The sequence below is a fragment of the Mustela lutreola genome, chromosome 3 (assembly GCF_030435805.1).
Source record: "Mustela lutreola isolate mMusLut2 chromosome 3, mMusLut2.pri, whole genome shotgun sequence".
In the NCBI taxonomy this organism is placed as follows: domain Eukaryota; kingdom Metazoa; phylum Chordata; class Mammalia; order Carnivora; family Mustelidae; genus Mustela; species Mustela lutreola.
Genome location: NC_081292.1, coordinates 140649838 through 140674403, shown reverse-complemented (window position 1 = coordinate 140674403; position 24566 = coordinate 140649838). Strand labels below are relative to the sequence as shown.

General features: G+C 35.5%; 1 protein-coding gene and 1 pseudogene across 5 annotated transcripts in view; both read right to left on the bottom strand.

The window, feature by feature from the left end:
* Positions 1 to 4151: 4151 nt before the first annotated feature.
* On the bottom strand, positions 4152 to 7641 carry LOC131827071 (small ribosomal subunit protein eS6-like; annotated as a pseudogene).
* A 2133-nt stretch (positions 7642 to 9774) lies between these two features.
* Positions 9775 to 24566, bottom strand: part of ATF2 (activating transcription factor 2) — an 84945-nt gene continuing 70153 nt past the window's right edge. For 4 of the 5 annotated variants that reach the window (XM_059166981.1, XM_059166984.1, XM_059166982.1 and 1 more), the window contains 2 exons: positions 17126 to 17231; positions 9775 to 12331 (listed from right to left, as the gene is read on the bottom strand). In XM_059166981.1, the coding sequence (XP_059022964.1) occupies positions 12105 to 12331; positions 17126 to 17231 (333 nt within the window). In that variant the 3' untranslated portion in view covers positions 9775 to 12104. Of the gene's footprint in view, positions 12332 to 17117; positions 17232 to 24566 lie in introns of those variants that run through there. The other variant, XM_059166985.1, reaches the window with a different exon arrangement.

Genomic DNA, 24566 nt, shown 5'->3' with positions numbered 1-24566 from the left:
ACTCACTTTGAGAGGTTTTATCATAAATGGATGTTGAATTTTGTCAAATGCTTTTCCCAGCATCTTTTGGGATAATCATGTGATTTTTACTATTCATTTTTTAATGTGGCCTATCACATTGACTTGCATGCCTGGAATAAATCCCACTTAATCATGAAATATGATTCTTTTTTTTTTTAAGACTTTATTTTTATTTATGAGAGAGAGAGAGAGAGAGAAACATAAAGCGAATGTGAATGCAAAGGGAGAGAGACAAGCAAAATCCACACTGAGTGTGGAGCCCAGCATGGGGCTAGATCTCAGGACCCTGAGATCATGACCTGAGCTGAAACCAAGAGTCAGATGCTTAACCGACTGAGTCACCAGATGCCCCTCTATGATTCTTTTAATGTCTTGTTGAATTTGGTTGGCTAATATTTTGTTGAAGATTTCTGTATCTATGTTCATAAGGCACAGGGACCTGTATTTTCTTGTGACACCCCTGTCTGGTTTTGGTGCCATGTTGTTTATTCTCCACATAGTTTTGAATTTTAGAATTCCATTTTCTAAAAAAATTATCTCTTTATCAAGTTCTTAAGTTATTTCAATGGAGTTGTCATTCTACTATTTTATCTCTCTGCTGAATTTAATCCCCTTTCCTCCCTAACATTGTTTACCTGTTTATTCAAGTAGAACATTATAAACAGAAAAGTACACCAACCATAATCCTTTCTTTTAGTTTTTAAACTATTTCTTACCCAGGGTTTTGTCTTTTCCTCCCTTCCTTCCTTCCTTCCTCAAAGCCAACTTTGGGTGTTGTTACTCCTTTCATTTTTTAAATATACACTTCCACTGGTATTGTCCTTTAAAAATTATTTTTTAAGTATTCTTTGTTATTATTTTCATAAATTAAGTTAGATTGTTATCCCATTTTTAGCCTTTCTTCTTTTCCTTCCATCTATGCACTGTATGTACTAATTTAGCAGGAAGCCACAGGTTTTGACATGTTGGGTTTTCAATCTTTTATCTTTGCCTTCACTCTTAAGTAACAGTTAAATAACAGAATTCTGGGTTGACTGTCATTTATTTCTCAGTGTTTTTCAATTTTTAAAATAAGCTTTTTCTGGGAAAAATTCAAAAACACCAAGTAGAGAAATAATACTATTGTATTAGAAATTAGCAAGGATTCTTCAGCACTTTGAAGATATTATTCCCTTTTCTTCTGATCTCTGTTTTAAGTCCATTGTCATTTTTTGGTTCTTATTCCTCTGTGGGACAGAGGAACCTCTGCTTTTAAGATTTCTTTGTCTTTGGTGTTCTAAAGTATTAACGTGATGTGACCAGAAGAGATTTAAATTTATGTAAACTGTTTCTTGACTTTGAGGATTCATGTCTTTAATGTATTGTAGGTAATATTGTCATTATCTCTTTGAATATAATCTCTCCCATTCTTTTAATTCTTTTCTTCTGGAATTCCTATTAGACTCATGTAGCAGCTTCTTATTCTACTGTCTCACAACCTCTCCTATTTCCTATGCTCTTGATACACTGTATAATTTCTTCAGGTCTAATTTGACTTTACTATTCTCTGCTTCTAGTCTACAGTTAACATACACTGACCTTTTAATTTTTTTAAAAGATTTTAAAAGATTTATTTGACAGAGGGAGAGAGGAAAAGAGAGAGAGAGAACAAGCACAATCAGGCAGAGTGGTAGGGAAAGCGAGGAGAAGCAGAATCCCGGCTGAGCATGGAGCCCAACATGGGGCTTGATCCCAGGACTCTATGATCATGACCTGAGCCAAAGGCAGCCACTTAATGATTGGGCCACCCAGGTGTTCCCTGAGGTTGATTTCTTACTTAAAATGAGGATAGGGGAGCCTGGGTGGCTCAGTTGCTTGAGCATGTGACTCTTGACTTTGGCTCAAGTCATGATCTCAGGGTTGTTGGATTGAACTCCATGTTGGACTCCCTACTGAGTGTGGAGTCTGCTTGGGAATCTCTCTCTCCCTCAGCCCCTCTCCCATGCACACACTCTTTCTCTCCAACATGAATAAATAAATCCTAAAAAAAAAAAAAAAAGAGGTGGGGCGCCTGGGTGGTTCAGTGGGTTAAAGCCTCTGCTTTCGACTCAGGTCATGATCCCAGGGTCCTGGGATCGAGCCCCGCATCGGGCTCTCTGCTCAGCAGGGAGTCTGCTTTCCTTCCTCTCTCTCTGCCTGCCTCTCTGCCTACTTGTGATCTCTGTCAAATAAATTAAAAAAAAATTTTTTTAATAAAAAAATTTAAAAAATGAGGTAATGCTATCTTCACAATTCAGAGGTTCAAATAAATTAGTATCTATAAAAGTACTAAATATATTGTAGAGCACCACAGAAATGAATTATACTATCTTAGTTCTCTTCTGACCACTCTGCCTTTTCTCTCCCATTATATGGTAATATTCAAGACTTGATCTTCTGCCTGTCTTCCATTACATCTTGTCTTTCAAATAATTCAAGGTAATTAATTCAGTCTCAGGATTTTAATTATCAACTTCTAAATCTGTTGTCAATTCTTTTTTCTTACTGAAACAACAGTACCATCATAGGGTTTTGATGATGCCTGAATGAGATAAATGGAGGTACCCTATTAAACCATATGCTCAATAGCGACTGTTATTACATTTTTATGTGCTTATTGGATATTTACATTTTTAAAAATTCCAGCATAATATTAGTTTTAGTTGTGCAATATAGTTGTTCAACAATTCTATACTTTCAACCACTGCCCCTCACCTCTTCTCTGGTAACCACCAGTTCTCTATATTTGAGTGTTTTGTTTGTTTGTTTGGTTGGTTCTATTTTCCTTGTTCATTTGTTTTCTCAAATTCCACGAGTGAAATCATATGGTATTTTTTTAAAATTTCAGTTAGCATTATGCCCTCTAGATCCATCCAAGTTGTTGCAAATGGCAAGATTTCATTTTTTTTTAATGGTAGGGTAATATTCCATGGGGGACCCCCCCCCCCATATACCACTTCTTTATCCATTCACCTATCAATGGACTTGGTTTGCTTCCATGATTTGGCTATTGTAAATAATGCTGCAATAAACATCCGGGTGCATGTATCTTCTTGAATTCGTGTTTTTGTATTCTTGGGTAAGTACCCAGCAGTGGAATTACTGGATCATATGGTATTTCTATTTTTAACTTTTTGAGGAAACTCCATACTCTTTTCCACAGTAGCTGCACCAGTTTGCATTCCCACCAAGTACAAAAGGGTTCCTTTTCTTCCACATCCTTGCCAACACTTGTTTTGATTCTTGTGGTTTTGATTTGCATTTCCCTGATGATGAGTGATGCTGAGAGTCTTCTTATATGTCTGTTGGCCATCTGTATGTCTTCTCTGGAGAAATGTCTGTTCATGTCTTCTGCCCATTTTTTTTTTAAAGATTTTATTTATTTTTTGACAGATTGAGGAGCTCACAAGTAGGCAGAGAAGCAGGCAGAGGGGGAAACAGGCTCCCCGCCAAGCAGCAAGTTCGATGTGGGGCTTGAGCCCAGGACTCTGAGATCATGACCTGAGCTGAAGGCAGACGCTCAACCCACTGAGCCACCCAGGGGCCCCATCTTCTGCCCATTTTTAAACTGGATTATTTGCTTTTGGGTATTGTGTAAATTCTTATATATTTTTGATATTGTTCCCTTATCAGATATATCATTTGCAAATACCTTCTCCCATTCTGTAGGTTTTTTGTTTTGTTGATAGTTTGCTGTGCAGAAGCTTTCTTATTTTGATGTAGTCCCAATAGCTTACTTTTGCTTTTGATTCCCTTGCCTTAGAAGACGAATCTAGAAAAATGTCACTATGGCTCATGTCAGAGAAATACTGCCTATGCTCTCTTCCAGGATTTTTATGGTTTAAGGTCACTCATTTAGAGCTTTAATTCATTTTGAGTTTATTTTTGTGTATAAGTATAAGAAAGTGATCCAGTTTCCTTTTTTTGCATGCAGCTATCCAATTTTCCAAATATCATTTGAAGAGACTGTCTTCTGCCCCATTGTATATTCTTGCCTTTTTTTGTTATTGATTATTGTTATTAATTGTTATTGATTATTTGTTATTGTAATTGTGGGCTTATTCCTGGGCTCTCTATTCTGTCCTTTTGAGATATGTCTATTTTTGTACCATTCCATATTGTTTTGATTACTATAGCCTTGTAGTATTTCTTGAAATCTTGGGATTGTGATACTTCCAGTTTTGTTTTTTCAAGATTGTTTTGGCTATTTTGGGTCTTTTTGGGGGGAGGAGGGGGGATTTAATGTGTGATCTTATTTGTCACTCTTAGAAAATCTTATTTTTGAATGGACTCAGACTTAGAGGTAGAAGCTCTCAGAGAGGACAGCCTCTGTCTCTTGGCAATCTGTTCCTGGCGTTTTTCTTTGGCCCCCCTTCATTCTCTTGGCCAAAAGTTTAGCATATCCTGCAGCCTCTTCCTGGTTTTTCTTAGTGTGCTGTTTCTTCAAAGCAATACGCCGATGTTTCTGTTGGAGGACATATGGAGTAACAAGATGCTGTATCTTGGGCGCTCTGGTTCTCGGTTTCTTACCTTCTTTGTTTAAGGGCTTTCTCACAACATACTGGTGGACATCATCTTCTTTAGAGAGATTGAAGAGTTTGTGGATTCTGCTGGCTCTTTTGGGGCCCAGGTGTCAAGGCACAGTAGTATCAGTGAGTCCAGGAATACCCTTCTCCCCTTTCTTTACAATGACCAAGTTGATAACACTGAGATTGGCATCCACGAAGCAACCCCGAACAGATTTGCGCTTTCTCTCTCCCGTCCTCCTTGGTCTGAAGCAGGAATGCCCCTTACTCAGCATCAGGCGGACACGGCCATAGGTCAAGACACCCTGCTTCATGGGAAAGCCTTGTCATTGCCACCACCGATTTGAACCACATAACCCTTCCATTCTTCACCGAGGGTGTCAGCAGCAACTTCTGTGGCCATACCCTTCTCATAAAAGGTACGAAGTTTGCATTCATCGTCCACTTCAATGAGTTTCTGGCAGCCAATAGCTGGGAAAGAGATGTTCAGCTTTATCCTGAAGCAGCCTACTGCCTCCGAGGCACCACGAAAAAAAGTTATTTCGGGTCTTTTGTGTTCCATACAAATTTTCGTATTTGTTCTAGTTCCATGAACAATGTTGATGGTATTTTGATAGGGATTGCATTAGATCTATAGATTGTTTTGGGTAGTATGTTAACAATATTTGTTCTCCCAATCCATAAGCATAGAATATCTTTCCAATTGTTTGTGTCATCTTCAGTTACTCTCACTGATGTTTTATAGTTTCCAGAGTACAGATCTTCCACCTCCTCGGTTAAGTTTATTCCTAGGTACTTTACTCTTTTTGATGCAGTAAGAAATGAAATTGTTTTTTTAATTTCTTTCAGCTACTTCGTTAGTGTATAGAAATGCAACAGATTTCTGTATGTTGATTTTGTATCCTGTGACTTTACTGAATTCACTCATAGCTTCTAGCAGTTTTTTGGTGTAGTCTGGACATTTAATCTCCAAAATACTAAACACCCATTAGCTCCCTTTCCCAACTTACTTATTCTTGTAAGTGACGCCACTAGTCTTTTCAAGCCTGAGAAATGGAGTCTTCTTCCTTTGCTTTTCATCATCTCCCTTTTAGTTGATTAATTCCATAGGTACATCTGGCAAAATATTTCCTACACTTATTCCTTTTGCTACTTATTGCCCCTTCTTCCCTTCTTCCCTCATGCCTGAATTACTGCAACTTGGTAGCCGGTTTCCATGTGGGCCAACCTTCCTACTATTGTCTGTTCCTTAAAACACTTTCCTAATGTCCCTTTTCTGAAAGTCAGTGGTTTGCTAGGTTTAGTAGCCCCAGTCAACCTTAAGGGCCTTCTATAATCTAGACTACTAGTCATAGCAGGCATACAGATGTCTTTTATGCAAGTTCTCATAGAACAATGTCATTTCAACAATAGCACACTACTTTTGAAGTACTCATAAAGGATCTACAAATAAAACACATTAATGAGGGGCGCCTGGGTGGCTCAGTGGTTTAAGCCTCTGCCTTTGGCTCAGGTCATGATCTCAGGGACCTGGGATCGAGCCCCGCATCGGGCTCTCTGCTCAGCAGTGAGTCTGCTTCCCCCCTCTCTGCCTACTTGTGATCTGTCAAATAAATAAATAAAATCTTAAAAAAAAAAAAACACATTAATGAAAGTGATACTGGAAACTTATCTTCAAAATTGTTATCTAATGTTACTTTGTCACAGATACACTCTAGTCCATAAAAAAGAATTACAGCCAGTTTTACTTACCTTTACTATCACGGGAAGAACTTTAGAGCTTTGTTTGCAATATAACTTCAGCTATTGACAAGGATGTTTATGCTTTAGCAGACTGACTCATGGTGATGGAAGTCACCTCAGAAACCATTAGTTGAGCTGAATAAATTGAGATGTAAAAGAAGTACTTTCCTAAAAATTTGGCAGTTGGGGAAAGTCAATAATTACCTGATTGATTTCTTAAATGTCCAAATTAATTAATGCTAGGATAGTTATATTGCCTTTTATTTTTCACTGATGTTATTTAATTAGACCCTCTGACAATTTTAACAAGCACAATTCCCAAAATGGACAGAAGAACATTAGTTACATATTTAAACTACATGTTTAAATTAAAAAAAAAAAAAAATTGGTAGAAAAAAATCAAACAGTAATAATGGATAATGCAAAAGGGTTTACTTTTGAAGGCAAATGTATTGGCAAATTTTATTTCTTCATAAACAATGCATTTTTTCCCAATTCTGAGAAACTTACAATAGACTATTATCTTAAATTCTGCTAGGTAAACCCCATTAAATAATTATTGCTTAATTTTTCTGTCAGGCTATAGAAAACCACATCTCCTCATAATGTGCATGCTTTTAAACAATTAGCAAAAAATAATTTTAAAATGTCCTCTTTTGGGAGAATATTCTTTTTTTGGTGGTGGGGGGGTCTACTTTCACAGAAAATGAAATCTAATATAAGTAAACTAACCTTCATTTGTAAACTTCATAGTAAACTAACCTCATTTTAACTGACAGTTAAAAATGAGATTCAGACTCAAATACTTTCCCAAATAATTGAGGTAATGCATGATAGAGCCACGGCAACTATTTTGTTAAACAAATTCTAGCTTAAGGAATGGTCAAGGAATTCTAGCTCAAGGAATGTAAAACTTAATGCAAAATAAAGAAGGGAAGGCATTGTGACCATGACCAGGTTGTATCAATGTTTTCCTCTTCTCTGAAAGCCATTGGAAACATTTTCATGTATACTTGAGGAAGAAAGATGGAACTCACTGGCCCACTGTTGAATAACAAAACCCTTTTAGAGTGCCATGACAGATTTGGTAATTTTATAATTAACATCTGATTTGGTGTTTTGGACTGCTACAATAGAATAAAACTATGTATCTTTTTTCTTTTATTGTAGGTTCCAATTCTACAAGGCCTTTGTTATTTCAGAACTAATCCTTTAGTTTTGAAACATTTTCATGATTGTGCTTTTCCTATAGCAGCTTACCATTAATTTAAATGGTAGGAAGCTGGGGCGCCTGGGTGGCTCAGTGGGTTAAAGCCTCTGCCTTCACCTCGGGTCATGGTCTCTCTGCTCAGCAGGGAGCCTGCTTCCTCTTCTCTCTCTCTGCCTACCTGTGATCTCAGTCAAATGGATTAATAAAATCTTAAAAAAAAAAAAAATGGTAGGAAGCTTTTTCCAGAAAGGTCTTTGTTCTAAATTTTATGTGCATTTTTCTCTGCACAGAAGGATATTAACTTTTAAGGATCTATTAAGATCCTAAATTGCCTCAATGAATGACCATGTCTCAGTCTACTGTCTGGAAAAGATCTTTATTTTTTTTTAAACCATGTGAGAATTAGAGAATAAATCCGTATTTATTAATAGTTTAAAGAAATTATTTTTCATAACTACATCAGACATAAAATGGTGTAACTTTCCTTCGAAAGTAACCATTATCCTATGATCAAGATACTCTAGAAATGGGGCACCTGGGTGGCTCAGTGGGTTAAGCCTCTGCCTTCAGCTCAGGTCATGATCTCAGGGTCATGGGATCGAGCCCCCATTGGGCTCTCTGCTCAGCAGGGAGCCTGCTTCCCTTCTCTCTCTCTGCCTGCCTCTCTGCCTACTTGTGATTTCTGTCAAATAAATAAATCATCTTAAAAAAAAAAAAAAGATACTCTAGAAATGTCAGATTTAAAATGTTTTTCTTCTAGGAATTTTTTTTTTCTGTCTGTGCCTGTGTATAAATGAAGGCCTAGAAGTAAATAGGATTCCCTCATAGTTCCACTCTCACAAGTAAATTCTTAAGTGTCAAGCATTAATTGCTAAACAGTCTGAGATGTAGATTTAATAAACTATATTTAACATTAAATACATGCCAGAGACAAGATTATTTTCCTGTCCTCTGAGACAAATCAATGCCAACGTGAATTTGACCTTTTAGTATTTCATCAGATTTTGTTAGAGAACATCACCTTGTCTTCATGAAATCTTTCATCTAAAATCATGTAATTCAGATTAAGTACATTTGTTAGAATGTGTACCTTAATGTAAAAATTGGCCATGTGATTTTCTGCATCTCTTCAGACTGGCTCGAACTGAAAGAGAAGACTGAAATACCACTTTACATGCTCTCCACTTAGCCCTGGCCACTTCTAATACAATATACAATGTATTTAGTATGTTAACCCTTTTTCCCCAACACCTTCCTGCCCACCCTCCTCTTTAGAATGTAGCTCCACAAAGTCAGGGATTTTTGTTTGGGCTACTGGTGGATTCCAAGTGCCCAGAACAATGACCGACACACCTAGTTAAGCAGTCATTCACCAAATAAAACGAAGTTGTACATGTGTTCAGTGATGTAACAACATGGGGGTGGGGGAGAAAATCATCTTGCGGGGCACTTTAAGGACTCTAGCTCTGAGTGCAGTGAGGAGTGGGCGCCAGAATTTGGAGTAGGGAAATGCTAGAAGCGGATTCACATGTGGAAAGGACGACTCCAGCTGTTATACTGAGGATGGGCTACAGGAGGCAGGGTGGAAGCAAGGAGGCAGTTACAAGGCAAATGCAGTAACCTGGGTGAGAAAAAATGAGGGCACGGATCAGGACGATAGCAATGAACAGGGTGAGAAGTGGCTGAATTCTCGACTGTTCTGAAGGAAAAGCCAACAGCGTTTCCTAATAGTTTGGAGGTGGGCTGTGAGAAAAGAGGAATCAAAGGTAACAACAGAGTTGTCCCGGCTTAAGCAACTGGAAGGATGGAGGTGTCATCAAGTGCCTTATGAAAGACTGCTGGAGAAGCACACTTGCAGGGAAGGTGGGAGATGATGAAGAGCCAGTGCTGGACATGTCACACTGAACTACAGTTGAGACGCAATGTTGGACACGTCATGTTCAAGATGTTTTGTTAGGCAGTCGCCAAGAAATGCCAAAGGCTGGTAGATCTGTGTGTGGCTGTGGTTGGGGGAATGTTCCGGGTTGGGGAAGATTAAAGGTTCACTGTATACAAATGGGGTTTAATGAATGCAGAGAACAAGGCCTGAGCACCCTGCAGTGTCTTTCAGAAGGAATAAATTTTTATCATATAAATAGAAAGACTACCCTGTTCTTTTCAGATAATAAATGTCCTGCAGGAAAAACAAAACAAAACAAAAACCCATATCATTATCAGGTGATCTTACTTTATGAAAGATAGATAAGGACAAGCAAATTATGAACATAATTTAAAGATAGAATTTATTCTCTGATGGTTTACTCATGCAAACTGCACATAAAAGAAAGTAGTACAGTTTGTGTAACATTGCAAATATAAGGACTCAAAATGCTAGGTACAGAAGTAGTGTGACATCCTGAAAGTCAAAATGGAATTTGTGTTTATACAACTAATAATGGTTTTTTATTTGCTGAGTACAGACTGATTTACAATGAAAGTTTTGCTAACCTTTGTAAGTTCATTAACCGTTTACATGACTTCTTACATCTATGTAGTTTTATTTTACAGTTGCAAGAATTCCTGTTACCAAAAAACTTTAACTTGCATAAATAATAAAAGAAAAATATACTGAAGGACTTAGGAGAGTGAAAAAATTGAGGCTTTTCCTAACCCATCCAAACTACAATAAAAAATAGCGTTCTTGCAGAATTCATATTTTGTGCCTTTGAGATCAACTCCTTAGCATAACTATGGCAAAGTCACGATTAGAAATTCATTACTTTAAAATTATAAAATCAGTTAAAAATAAAAAAAAAATTTAGAAGTAGGATTATCAACTAAAAATGCTCACTTTTAATAAGCCAAACAATAAAAATCTTATTATCTTCATACCTAAAAGTCCTGAAATGTCATTTGTATGATTTGAATGTGTCCCAGTTTGGAACTTAGGCAGGTGGGATATTTCCTTGAATTATCAAGGATATTTGATATAGGTTTTTTAAATGTCAGTCTCATTAGGAGATGGCACTGAGACGTTTGTAAATAGTGTAGTATAGATGCAGAACAAACTACACAACTTATTATAAATGCATTACAGATATTTACATAATGGAATCCTGCTTGAATGCCAGACGTTGCTACTGGGTAGGACTCATAACTATTTTACAAAGTTGTCTTACACACATCTACTACTTTATTTTTAACAATTTAGTCTATTTTAAAATATTGTACTGTATTTTGAACATAACTGCAGAATAAAAATAGATAATGGCACATTAGAAAACTCAGTATCCCACAGATGATTGGATAATGAGAAAAGTGTACCTACAATCATCTCATCAGAAACAAACTACATCATGGAATGTTAGTTATCCAAGCCTGCACAGTAATGACATTTTAAATTGCAATCATCTATTGGCCAGCATCACACTGAAGGCATCGTTAAACATTCAAGCAAAGACTGCTGGCATAAACTATTGAAAGAAACATACACACATACATACACATACACACACTCTCTCTCATCCACTCTTGCTTCCCACATTATAATTACATTGTTCTAAAGATAGATACTGATTTTTTTTCCCACGAGAAACGTTATCAAAATTTGCTACTAAAAGATGACAGTGCTTTCACAAGAATAAGTACAACTTAGCTTGCAAGTACAAGACAATGGGGGTAAACAGTCTTAAATTTTCTAAGTAATTTTTAGACTTTTTCTGGCAACCATACCATACTTGATTATGCATAAACTTCTTAGTTTGTAACCTGAAATCTGCAAAAAACTAAAACCAAAACCTAATTTCAAAAAGTTGTTAAGATATTGGATAACCCTGTATCATAGATTATATAATTTCATATTTTTAACAGCCTCAAAACATAGGGTTTAAAATACTGAATTTAAGACTCAAAAAAATAGTCATTTTGAAATGATAAAGGATTCCAAAATTCATGTCTACTTAAAATCTTAAAGAAAACACACGATTAATGATCTTGATTTAGTTTCAGAGTGTGCATAAAAGCATCGTATGTCTCTTACCATGTTTCACTCACTTAAAAAGTGTTCTCTAATGTTTTTCCTTTTGCATAATGTGCAAAATAAAAGGCAAAAAGATTAAAAGCAAATCTCTATCTCTCTCTTGCTAGTGCTTTATGACCTTGTTAATATTACAAAGTCAACAGGGACTATGCAGAACTTTGGTATAAATGATAAACAATACTACCATCACAGTTGAGGATTAAGAGGTGGTCAAAAGAAATGGAAGTGGGAAGAGATTCAGTAACACCCCCATTTATTAAAACACCACCAAATTAAAAATGAAATAAACCACAATGAATTATAATACAATTTACACATTGAGCACAGAAAATTAATAAATCTAACAATATTTATAAAAAAAGCAAAATCAGTCTTTTTCCAGAGACTAAAATCTGTTGTTCAGTCTGATCATCAACTGCTGCTACACCAACTTTAGAGCCAAATTTAATTTCAAGTAAAAAAAAAAATTTACAACCACAGATTTCGCATAAATGGAAACTGGTCTTTCCTTGATTTCCCTTTGAAGTCACTAATGAGTATCTAAAACTGCTGCACTGCAGGTTTTTAATCAACTTCCTGAGGGCTGTGACTGGGAGGCAGGAGCCATAACAATCTGCGAAAGCGCAGGCTCTGTACTCTGGTCCGCCATCTGCGTGAGGACTGAGGTGGCCACTGCTTCGGCCTTGGAGGTTGAACTGACTCCATTGGATGTGCTGACAGAACTATGCTGTATAGCTTCCGTATGTGGACTACTTGGCACTGACAGGTCTTCTGAACTATCATCTTTATCAGCGGCTGGGTGGAAAAAACAAAAGTTACTGTTTCTTAAAGACATCTGGAAGAATGTATCAGTCATTTGTCAATATACAGAGTGAAAAGTCAGGCTTTTATAAAGTTGGTTACTGAGCTAAGTTGGTATGACTGGGCCTGAATAAATGAAATGTGGCTCTAAGCTCGAAGCAGGCCATTTTACCACAGCAGGTCAGATGAAGGTACAATCAGGCATGGGGAAGGCTCTGTGTGCCTCACAGAACAGAGTTAAGGTATTTGCTAAACAGTGTTAAGCAATCAGGCAGGAATTTGGGAGAGAGCCTTGTACTTAATATAACCAAACACGAAGTAACACATTTAACAAAACCAGTCTGTCTACCCGCCATTCTTATTAAAAAAAAAAAAAGAAAAATTATAACCACACGCATAAACAAAATGAATTCTTACATACAAATTACATTTTCAAATTATTCCCTCTGCACGCTCCAGAACTATATTTATTCTGGCTGACTTTCCATCTACTGCAGCGATGGGTGATTACAACACCTGATTCTAATGATGCATCCACCTGAGAATAAGCAGTATTTAGACTCTAAATGCCACCAGCTGTTATAGCTGCATGAATTAATTGGGGTTCAAATAAAACATTATATAAAACTCTAGACACTGCAATGGAAAAGATATTCAGAAAGGGGCTTTCTAAGTTTTTATGAAAAGCTACCAACTTTTAGGCCTGAACAATGAATCTCCTACACCTTTCTCATTTTAAAAGGATAGATTCTAATAATTTCAGTTAGTGAAAAATTTGATATGCACAACACACAAGCAATTATAGTGTATGTAACTTAGGAGATACAATGATAACGTGAACCAGGAACTGTGATCCTCATCCCAAACTTAAGAGAACACTGCCAGTAACAGTGATGCTTCCTGGAGACTCCTCATTAAAGGTAATCACCATTCTGATGGTTCTTTAACCATGCCCTTGTTTTTTGTTTGAAGCTTTACCAAATAGGTATCTATCTACAATATTACTTAGCTTTGTTTATATTTGAACATCCTGAAAACAGTATCATACTGGATGTATTCTTTTGTACTTTTCACTTGGCATTAAAATAATTTTTTATTTAGTGCTTAAAAATAACAAGAAGGCTTTCCATCAAATCTGACAATGCAAACTGGCCTGCTTGATAATGACCAGGTGCCTATTCTGAAAGTCAGTTATTAAAAGCCTCTGTCTGGACCCTTAAAACAGGACTTATCCCATCATTTGTGATACAGAAGACAGAAGAGAAGGAACCTGGCCAGCTAGACTTCAGTTCAAATAAAATTCATCATTTTGAGAATCTTCTAAATACAGTACTTTCAGAATTTTGACAAGTTTACCTCAAATCCACGCAATTTTATAAAGCAGATTTTAAAATGTATTAATTAGACAGAATGCCATCTTCTCTATAAATCTGCTAGAAATGCAAAATCACACCTCAAGATAAAAATTTGACCTCCAGATACAATTAAAAAAAAATCCATAATCCTTTTAAAATTACATAAAGCAGAAAGGACACTTTTCTGGTGAAGCAATAACAAATGTTATAAAATATTTATAATTCAGTTAAAGAGCCAATACAACAGTTATATATGTGTTCAGAAAAACCCAAACTCTGGCAATGACACTTTAACTGAAAAGAACACTAAAAAGTTCTCTTTATTTCACCTCTCTTCTTCAACAAGAAAACAAACTGACTTTTCTCTCAAGGTTAAATTCTAGGGATATGCCTTCTTTCAAACCTAAAGAGGCTGATCTGTGATGAACAGTATAAGGAAATATAAATATGCAGTGAAAGGACTCAAAATTAACTAGTAAACTGTAAGGACAAGTGCCTATCTCCAGACTTTCAGAACTAGGTAAAGCAAATCCTTAGGCTGCACAAAGCATCAGGTACTCCCTTTATAAAGGACATAATTATAAATTTTACATAAATAAAATATCTTTATAATGTAAAAACCTGTCCAATTCTAGAAGGTGAGAGAAAAATCATTAGTATAATCACAAGCACTAGAAAGAATGAAATCTTACTGCACTCCAAGAGCCATTTTCAGCTCGAAAGCTACAAAACCCCCAGCTGTTTGACAATTCACACTATGAAGTTTTCCACCTATGTTCATATATATTGTCATCAATGAAAATATAAGCTCTCAATTATACTTAGGGCCCAAGAAGCTTTCTTTCCCACTTAGGATTATGGAAACAAGTAAAATACCATTTTAATTATGCCTAGAGATCTAGAAAATATGAATTAATGGTAGTAAGATCCACTCATGTTTTATTCTTCATAGAATCCAAACATTACAAATGTACTCATATATTCATTCATGTTTTATACCATTTGATTGTTAATGTGACCCCAATTGTCAGGGCTTTCCCATGACTGAGGGATTTCATCCTACAAGGTGGGGACTTAGAACTGAGTCCTTAGAACTTAGAACTCAGTCCTGAGAACTGAGTGGGGAGCCTTAGAACTGAGAAACTCTATGGTGTGTGCATTTATACTGTGACCTTTACCTGAAAGATTTTGTAATATTCTTTAGTTTCTGTTAAACTTTAATTTCACAAATGTTTTGAAAGTGTTAACTATTACAATTCACCACCATTAGCAAGAGCTGTGTGCTACAACATGAACAGTGTTAGGTATCTGAATTTCCCCACATTTTCTCTGAGATTTAAGTAGTCAGTCTAAATACCTTGACTACTAAACAACAGAGAAATCATTTTTTCCCCTAAGACTTCAAGTTTGAAAAGAGAAATTACTTTAAAATTTCTACAAAACTCAGTTACCTCCCAAGAGCTGAAGGGAACTAATTCTATGCTAAAACTAAAGTTTTACTTTGGTTTGATTATCTAGATGGCTAGACAGAAAAAAAAGTAGGAATAACTCCAAACATCAAAAATGTCTTATTCATTTCTTACAGTCTATACAACCTAGCATAATGCATATTCCCTAAAAAGTTATTAATCTACGGGTGCCTGGGTGTCAGTAGCCTCTGCTTTGGCTCAGATCATGGTGTCAGGGTCCTGGAATTGAGCCCCACATTGGGCTCTCTGCTCAGCGGGGAGCCTGCTTCCCCTCTCCCTCCGCCTGCCTCTCTGCCTACTTGTGATCTCTGTCAAATAAATAAATAAATCTTAAAAACAAACAAACAAACCCAAAACTTAATATAGACTTTCAGTTTATTTAAGGGTATGTGTGGCATATAAACTCGTACATCTATAATCTTTATAAAAACATCTTTATAAGTTATTGCTTAAAATGAAAAATAGCTTGCCTTTACTCAGCATGATGCCTTGATTATAGAGATAAAACTGTTGAGATTATCTAAGAGATTATCTAAGATTAAAAAATAGCAGATGAGATAAATTTTTAATTGGCTGTAACTGAAAAATTCATTTTCCTTCTAATTTTGTAGAATAATTTTTATACTTCTTTTTGAACTATCAAAATTCAAGAGAGCTCTCTTGTTAAGAAAATCATATATGCATAATGCTGAACTCAGTAGCTTCTATAGGAAATTATGTTGTTAAGTCATATGGGAGCCATAATGGTCTCATCCCTGCAGCAATCATTGTTAATACAAACCCCAAACATATTTCTATATGGGTCCAATTTACTCCACAATGTGTTTCACCATTCTGTGAAAATGACTAGATATCAAAGGGCTGAGATTTATTTGCTCAAAACTGACAAAAATCAATGTTCTAAATATATATGGCAGTAGAGAGTTGCTAAATCTTCTGAATCTTTTAAATTAAAAAATATTGCCTATTCTGATGAAACTGCTTACAATGACTACAAGTAAAGATGGTGGCCATTAAGTTTTATCGTGAGCACCTGAGGAACTGTTTGCATCCAATACAAAATGTTTCTTTCTTTTGAATTACTGACACTGGCAAATTAAAATGAAGTGGATACATATGGTTGAAACAATCTTCACATTTACAAATATCCTGAAATATCACTAAATCATGAAAGGGAAAGCTGTGGGTTATATATTATGAAGTTGCCTAATGCATCCCCAGCTCTGTTATTTGTTACAAATTTGTGTACGATGGACAAAATTGGCCATTTATTCAAGAGTAACAGCTGGCTCCAATATTGTGCATCTTATCAAAAAAGAAGGACATTACAAGAAGGAAAAAGCACAATTAACCTTTAAAATGCTGAAAAAAGAAGAATCTCATTTTGAGGAAAACATGTAAGAGAAAACTTAAAAGCAGATAATTTAAATAGTGTTCTGTTTTAGCATTTTTATGACTAAAAGATTCAATATAAAGATCTGAAACAATATAAAAATTGCACAGTGCTGATATTTAATGAAGAACAAAAGGATCCAATACTGTAAACGGGTACTCTATATTGCTCTATATTGTTAAGTGAAGACAGTTAATTTAAAAAAAATTACTGAATGGAGGGCTGGAAAAGAAGTAGTATTTCACTGCCATTCTAAGACAAAATGCTAATCTGGGAAGCCAAAATATCATCAGTACTTACAGTGTATTTTAAATTATTAACTTGTTTTGTTGGTGTATAATAATCCCTAGGAAAAAAGCTAGAAATAGGAAAATTCAAAAATTCTCAATTCTATAAAGTATATTCCCCATTCCATAATAACCTTGCAGAAGTTCTGATATTTAATATTAAATATTAGAACTGCAGTCTCTTGGTTTTTTCTTTTTTTTTTTTTTTTTAATGGCAGCTCGGTTCGCTCTTGCAGTATTTCACTGATGTTGCCTAAGGCTATAGGTAATGGAACATTACTCACTATGATAGCCAGATTTCTTCTGCATGGCAGTTACAGGGCAATCTTTATGAGCCAGAAGAAGCTGTTTCAGCTGTGCCACTTCATTTCTCAGCAGGGTGACTTCACTCTGGAGAAGAAACAACTTATGTACCTTAACAGCATCAGACTAAACATTTCTTACTATTTATAACAAGTGAAAATCAAGAATATCGGTTATCTTTAACAGAGTATCAAGGAATATACAAAATATACTGCTTAAATAGGTTTAATCAGTACACATCAGTTTGCATATTTTAGCATTTGTACAAAGACTGCAACTTGTATAAAAATTTAAACAAGATAATGACATGACTGGAGAACATATTTCGAAGTTTTTATATTATCATTTGCCTTGGGACTGCTTATGTATTACAGGTTACTCATAGAGGGTTATTTTTTACTTATGTTGCATATTCTTTTGATTATTTGAAAAATTAGAAACATCAAGGGAGTCAGAATGAATTTCACTGATTCTGCACTTGAAAACGAAAAATTTATCCTGGAAACTCAATTAGGCAAGTTTCTAGTTTTCCAGAAACTATGAAGAGCTCCACAGAGGAAACCACAATAACCAAAGAATCATGGATACTTAAAATGGAGCAAGGAACTGTGCTGGACATAGAAACAATGAAAACAGATAAAATTATCTAAACAGATTAGCTTCCCCTCAATCTAGATAATTTGTATACATCTAAATTTAAATCTGGCAAATTAATGGTGGATTGTCCTAGTCCTTATTTTTTTTTAATCGATTTTATTTATTCATTTATTTTAGAGAGAAGGAAGGCATAAGTGAGGGTAGGAGCAGAGGAAGGAGAGGGAAGGAATCCCAAGCAGACTCTAAGCTGAGCCTGATGTGGGGCTTGATCCATGATGCCCAAGATCATGACCTGAGATTTGGATGTCTAACTGACTGAGCCACCCAAGCACCCCTGGTATAGTCCTCATTAGAAAATGAGCACTTCAATGAAATGTGTAAGCCTGATGATTCACAGACCTATACCCCTGGGCCATATAATACATTATATGTTAATTAAAATAAATGAGCACTTCAGCCGTTGTTTTGAATGCATTAATCTGGTAAATTCTATATAAAACTTCCAAATTAAGAGGTTCCATTTAATTCCTTTTGGTCACCCTCAGATATTAAAGATGCATAAATTAGTGATAATTACCAATAATCAGGAGTTAGAATAATGTGGATTTAATAAAATGGTAAGGAATTCTTAATTTAGAAACACCGCTAAACTACTTATTTGAACTTATATTAACCTTAAGTATTCAGATTTCATCTATGAACCCCAAATTAAAAAAATAAAAGAAGCATGTGTACTTTCCTAAAAGCTCAGGCACTTTGTTTTCCATCCCTTGGTCTCCTAACCAGAAAGAGGAATGTAAAATAATTTAGCAGATTAGACTCATTAGCTTTCCTCAAGTGATCAATGACAGAAACATAAAAATTCAAAGAATAAAAGTTAAGCAAGTCTGTTGGTTAGTTTCTCACACCCCTATAACAACAAACTGCAATAATACATTAAAGTACAGAACAAAAACTGATGCTTACAGTAAAGCTAAACATTAAATAAAGGTTAAATCGTGTTTACAAAATTGCATCTGAGATAAGAATGGGTGTGCAATGATCAAAAATACAAAAGGGGAATCTTTAGAGTTTAGAATTTTGCTTTTAAAAAAATAAGTTGTTTAGAAAACTCTTTTCTATGGAATACTGCAGTCAATGTCAATATACTAATTTTACGCCTCTTTATTAATGACACCAAAAATGAGAAACCAGGTTACGAATAATCTAATACATAATACCCCAAATCTTTCCCTCTCTGCTGTGTCAGATTGAACTTGAGACTCCTAACAGGTTTCTCCTTTTAACTTCTGTAATATGAAAGAGGGCTGATGTGTATTTTTATTATTTTATTTATTTATTTTTAAGATTTTATTTATTTGGCTTAGACAGAGAGAAAGAGAGAGCACAAGCAGGGGGAGTGGCAGACAGAGAAAGAAGCAGGATCCCTGCTGAGCAAGGAGCCAGATGTGGGACTCAATCCCATGACCCAGGGATCGTGACCTGAGCTAAAGGCAGATGCTTAACGGACTGAGCCACGTAGGTATCCCTGGATATGTATTTTTAGTTCACAACATATAATCTCTTATAATCTGGTGCCTGTGACCCCCCCTTTCATATTAGTTTGACCCTATGGGGGGAAAAATATTTAACCGTTTTGACCTATACAAATAGAAATTTTGAAAATACACAATGTTGTCTCTACCTACAAAAGCTTTCCTCTCCTTTTTCTTGCCTTGCTAATTTTTTCATTCATCTTTAAGAGTGAAATAAGTACAGTATAATTTCAGATAGGAAAAGGAGTCCATTTCTGTGCTCACAGACACGTATGCACATACATGTGTACATTTACATAGTATTTACTACGCAGGATTGTTATTTTTGGTTTACTTGTTTGCCACCTCTGTTGGATTGGGAATTTCTCAAGGGTAGGGATTATCTTTGCTTTTTGTATCCCCAGAGTACAGCCCACAGCCTACTAAAGACTAAGTACATAGTTACATTTTAGAACTATGAGTAATTCTATGTTCAGGGGGAGGAAAAAAAATTTCCAAAGAAAGGTGATATGAAGTTGCTTAAATAATACAAAAATGGTCAGAGGTCCTAATTTCATTATTTATACCAACAACTTCACCAATGTATCCGCACTGTTAATTTTCTCAGACATAAAATGATAATTGGCATATTTTACAGTGTCATCTCAATTACAGAATTTTTAAAAAATCACAAATGCCCTCTCTTCTAAATATCCTACAGAGACATTCAGCATAAACCATATTATGATGTTTTTGGTCAAGGTAAACATTTTTGGTAAGATAAAGCAGATGCTGGGAAAAATTGTTATTCTGATCTAAAATAAAATGTAAATTACTTTGGCATTTTCTGTACCACTGCTCCATTGCACCTATAGCTACTCAAAGGTTAATTATATACTATGAACAAAAAAATTTTTTTTTAACAGTTTATATGAATGAAGCAGATTAGACTGATGAAATAATGACAGACCAAATCAGCCAACTGATTAATCTATCACAGCTTCTCATTGATACCTGGCCATAGACTGAGGACCTAGTATTCCATTAATTTATGATCTTTGACTTTCTAGTTCAGCCACTATCCCCAAAATTAAAGAAATAATATTAGACAGTTTCTTCTTTGGAGAGTTTCTCATTGTTAAAGATACAATTTTCTTCATGTTTAGTCTTCACAAAACTCAAAGATTAAGTATCAAGATTCCCATCACACAGTTCCAAGGACCGTCATGGATGTAAAACCTTACAATGGAGAACATAGGTCTGTAACAACAGAAAAAAAAATGAGAGGTTTCTTAATACTTTGGAAATTCCTTGCAAAATGAATGGGAATGACCCTTATCTTATTTTCCTTCAGAGTTTTCTCATACTTTGTTTTGTGCCAGTCTCCTCTGCTAAACCACAAATTCTGTAAGCGTAAGGACAATGTCTTTTTCACTGTTTTATCTCCTACGTCTAATAAAATGCCCTGCACACAAAAGATGTTTAATGACAGAATGAAAAATCAATAACTAGCATTTGCATACTGTAGTTGTAACAGATTTCGCTATACCCTCTCTCTCATTTGATCTTCATAACAGTACTTATTCTTTGAGTATGACAGATAGGGAAGTAAAGGCTCAAGGATTTTTAGTAAGGCCTAATAAAAAGAAGTACTAGGTCTCAGGCTCAAAATAAAATGCATGAAGTAGTAGTGGCAGCACTGTTACCTTCTCCCTCTCTAGAACCTGCTTAAAACTCAGGGGAAAAGAAGAAAGGCAGTGATAACATAGAACACTATTTTTTTTTCAGGAATTAAAACAAACAGGTTTAGCATCTTCCAATTGTCACCATTCCTTTATATTTCAAGTGATAAATAAAATACTATTTGGGTATTCTTTTTTTTTTTTTTTGGATCCCTTTTAAGTCAATAGAGCAATAACAAAACCTCTTCTGTTATCATTAACTTATCAGTGAAAACTCCTCATATATCCGGCTATGGAAGAATGCTTTTTTTTTTCCCCAATTTATTGAGCTTCTACTCCACACACATTGTGCAATAACTGTTTTAAAAGCAAAATCCACAATGAAAACTCCCAAGTTTTATACAAAGAGTAACTGTTAAGGAGCTACTATTAATAAAGAATCTGCCTTTGTTCACAAAGGAAACATGCTGAATTTGTAAGCTGAAAACACAATTCAAAAATCAGTGTAACTGGGACGCCTGGGTGGCTCAGTTGGTTGAGCAGCTGCCTTCGGCTCAGGTCATGATCCCAGCGTCTTGGGATCGAGTCCCGCATCGGGCTCCTTGCTTGGCAGGGAGCCTGCTTCTCCCTCTGACTCTGCCTGCCACTCTGTCTGCCTGTGCTTGCTCTCTCTCTCTGTCAAATAAATAAATAAAATCTTTAAAAAAAAAAAAAAAAAAAAAAAGTTTAAAAAAAAAAAAAAAAAAAAAAAAAAAAAAAAAAAAAAAAATCAGTGTAACTGAAAAAACCACAAAAAGGTGAAAACTCTTTCAAGATAATAAAATCATATATTAGTTTTTTAAAAGATTTTAAAAATTTATTTATTTTATTTATTTATTTGACAGAGATCACAAGTAGGCAGAGAGGCAGGCAGAGAGAGAGGAGGAAGCAAGCTCCCTGCAGAGCAGAGAGCCCGATGTGGGGCTTGATCCCAGGATCATGACCTGAGCTGAAGGCAGAGGCTTTAACCCACTGAGCCACCCAGGCGCCCCAGTCATATTTGTCTTTAAAAATCTAATGATTGATAATCAACAGTATCCAAGTTTTGGTCTAGATTGCCATGTCTCTAATACAATTTGATGAAATTGTCTTTTTAGCAACAATTTTAGAAAGCTAAAATATAGGGACGCCTGGGTGGCTCAGTGGGTTAGGCTGCTGCCTTTGACTCAGGTCACGATCCCAGGGTCCTAGGATCGAGTCCCGCATCGGGCTCCTTGCTCAGCAGAGAGCCTGCTTTCCTCTCCGCCTCTGCCTGCCTCTCTGACTACTTGTGTGCTCTCTCTCTCTTTATGACAAATACATAAATAAATAAAATCTTAAAAAAAAAAAAAGAAAGCTAAAATATTATTAAATTCAGTGAGGGGGGCAAGAGAGTTGAATAATTAATGTTCTTTAATATGTATTTGGTAAAAACATGTACAGTCACACCTCAACACTCATTAAAATGTATTTGTAATATATAAGTAACCATGGGTCATTATTGCCCACTATACTGATCAGCTAAGCCTGTATGTCACGTGAAGGATTATTAAGGAAATGTAGAACTGATGAATGTTTTCACATAAAGTAGAGTTTAATTATTTCTCTCACATTCAATTTTCTTAACGAGTCATTCTGTTCTTCACAGTTAACGGTTTTGTTGTTGGTAGACTGAAATTTTTTCTGCCTGAATCTGTCATAAGCATGTTATTAACTCTTAATATTCTGAAAACCAGAATCTGTCACTTTTTAAAATTGTTTTTGTTTGATAACTAAAAAGCAACAAAAAATAGAAATCACTTATCCACTTGAAACAACAGAGAAAGTCATAATTGAAGGACCTTTCTTACCAAATCATTCATGTTCTCAATAGCCTCTTCACAACTTATTACTGGTACATGTCATTCCTAAAATTTTACTTATAATTTAGGGATTCATTCCTATACCAATTTCCTTATCTACACATTTGTCCATCTAACTATAAACCTTTTATTAATGAAACAGAGTTGTGCTATTTTAGTGTACACTATTTTTTTGAATACTGAGCGGACATTCCCATGAGCTAGAATTAACCATTTTATTTTTTTTAAAGATTTTTTATTTATTTGTCAGAGAGAGAGCAAGCACAAGCAGGGGTAGCGTCAGGCAGAGAAAGAAGCAGATTTGCCACTGAGTAAGGAGCCCGATGCGGAATTCGATCCCTAGACCCTGAGACCATGACCCAAGCATGACCCAAGCTGAAGCAGACACCCAACCAAATAAGCCACTCAGGCGCCCCTAAAACTAACTATTTTAAACTGAACAATTTAGTGGTATTCAGTACGTTTACAGTGTTGTGCAGCCACCTCCCTCAAAATGATTATAAAACACTTCTGTCAGTCCAGATTAAAACTTCTTACCCATTAACCAGTTTCTATTTTCTACCACCCTTCCTCCTGCCCCCATTCCTGGCAACCATCAATCTGCATTTATCTCTACGAATTTCTCTCTTGATATTTTCCTTTTTTTTTCACATAGAAAGAGAGAATCTCAAGCAGACACGAAACCCACATGGAAAATGATGTGGGGCTCGATCTCACTCCCCTCAGATCATGATCTGAGCCCAAATCAAGAATCTGCACTTAACTGAGCCACCCAGGCACCCCCTTCTAGGTATTTTATATAAACAGAGTCATGGGTGGCTTTGTTTCTGGCTTCTTTCACTTAAGGAAAAATGTTCTGAGTTCATCCACATTCTAGCATGTTCATCCACATTCACTCCTTTTTATGGCTAAATAATATTCTATTGTATATACATACCATAATTTATCTATTCATCTACTGATGGACATTTGGGTTGTTTTCAACAACTTTCTTTATATATATATATATTCTAATTTTCCAGGTTAACACATACATATGAACTTCATTTTCTTCTTTCACAAAAGTATTTTAAAGAGCATATCTTAGGGGATGCTGCGTGGGCTCAGTTAAGCATCCGACTCTTGATTTCTGCTTAGGTCATGATCTCAGAGTCCTGGGATTGAGCTCTCCATCAGGATCTGTGCTCACTGTGGAGTCTCCTTGTCTCTTTCCCTCTGCACTACCTCCATGCTCTCTCTCTCAAATAAATAAATAAAATCTTAAAAAAAAAAAAAAGATAACATCATTTCATATACTAAAGTTCTGATATGCATTTCTAAAATTAAGAACACTATCTTACCATGATTCCATCATCACTTAGTTTTCAATGATTAAAGATAGATTTTACTTTTCTGTTTGTAATTTGAGGTATTAACTAATGTTATATTCAACTATAGAGCTTAATTTAGGAATTTCTTGAATTTGACTTCTATTTAAAAGTTTCATGTTGGAAATGGTGTGTTGGTAACTTTTACCTAGATGATAAATCCTGCCTTTATTCCTCCAGTCAAGAAATGTCTACCAAGATTAAATACAAAAATATATTTTACAATAGTAACATTTAATCGTAGTTTGTATGGTGGAAAAAACAGGAGATGAATGAAACAAAGGTTATATTTATCCTGAATACTGAATTTTTCAAGGTTTTCTGAAATAACAAAGCACTGCTGCTATTAGTAATGATGACCAGGGTTGTAATACAATTACGG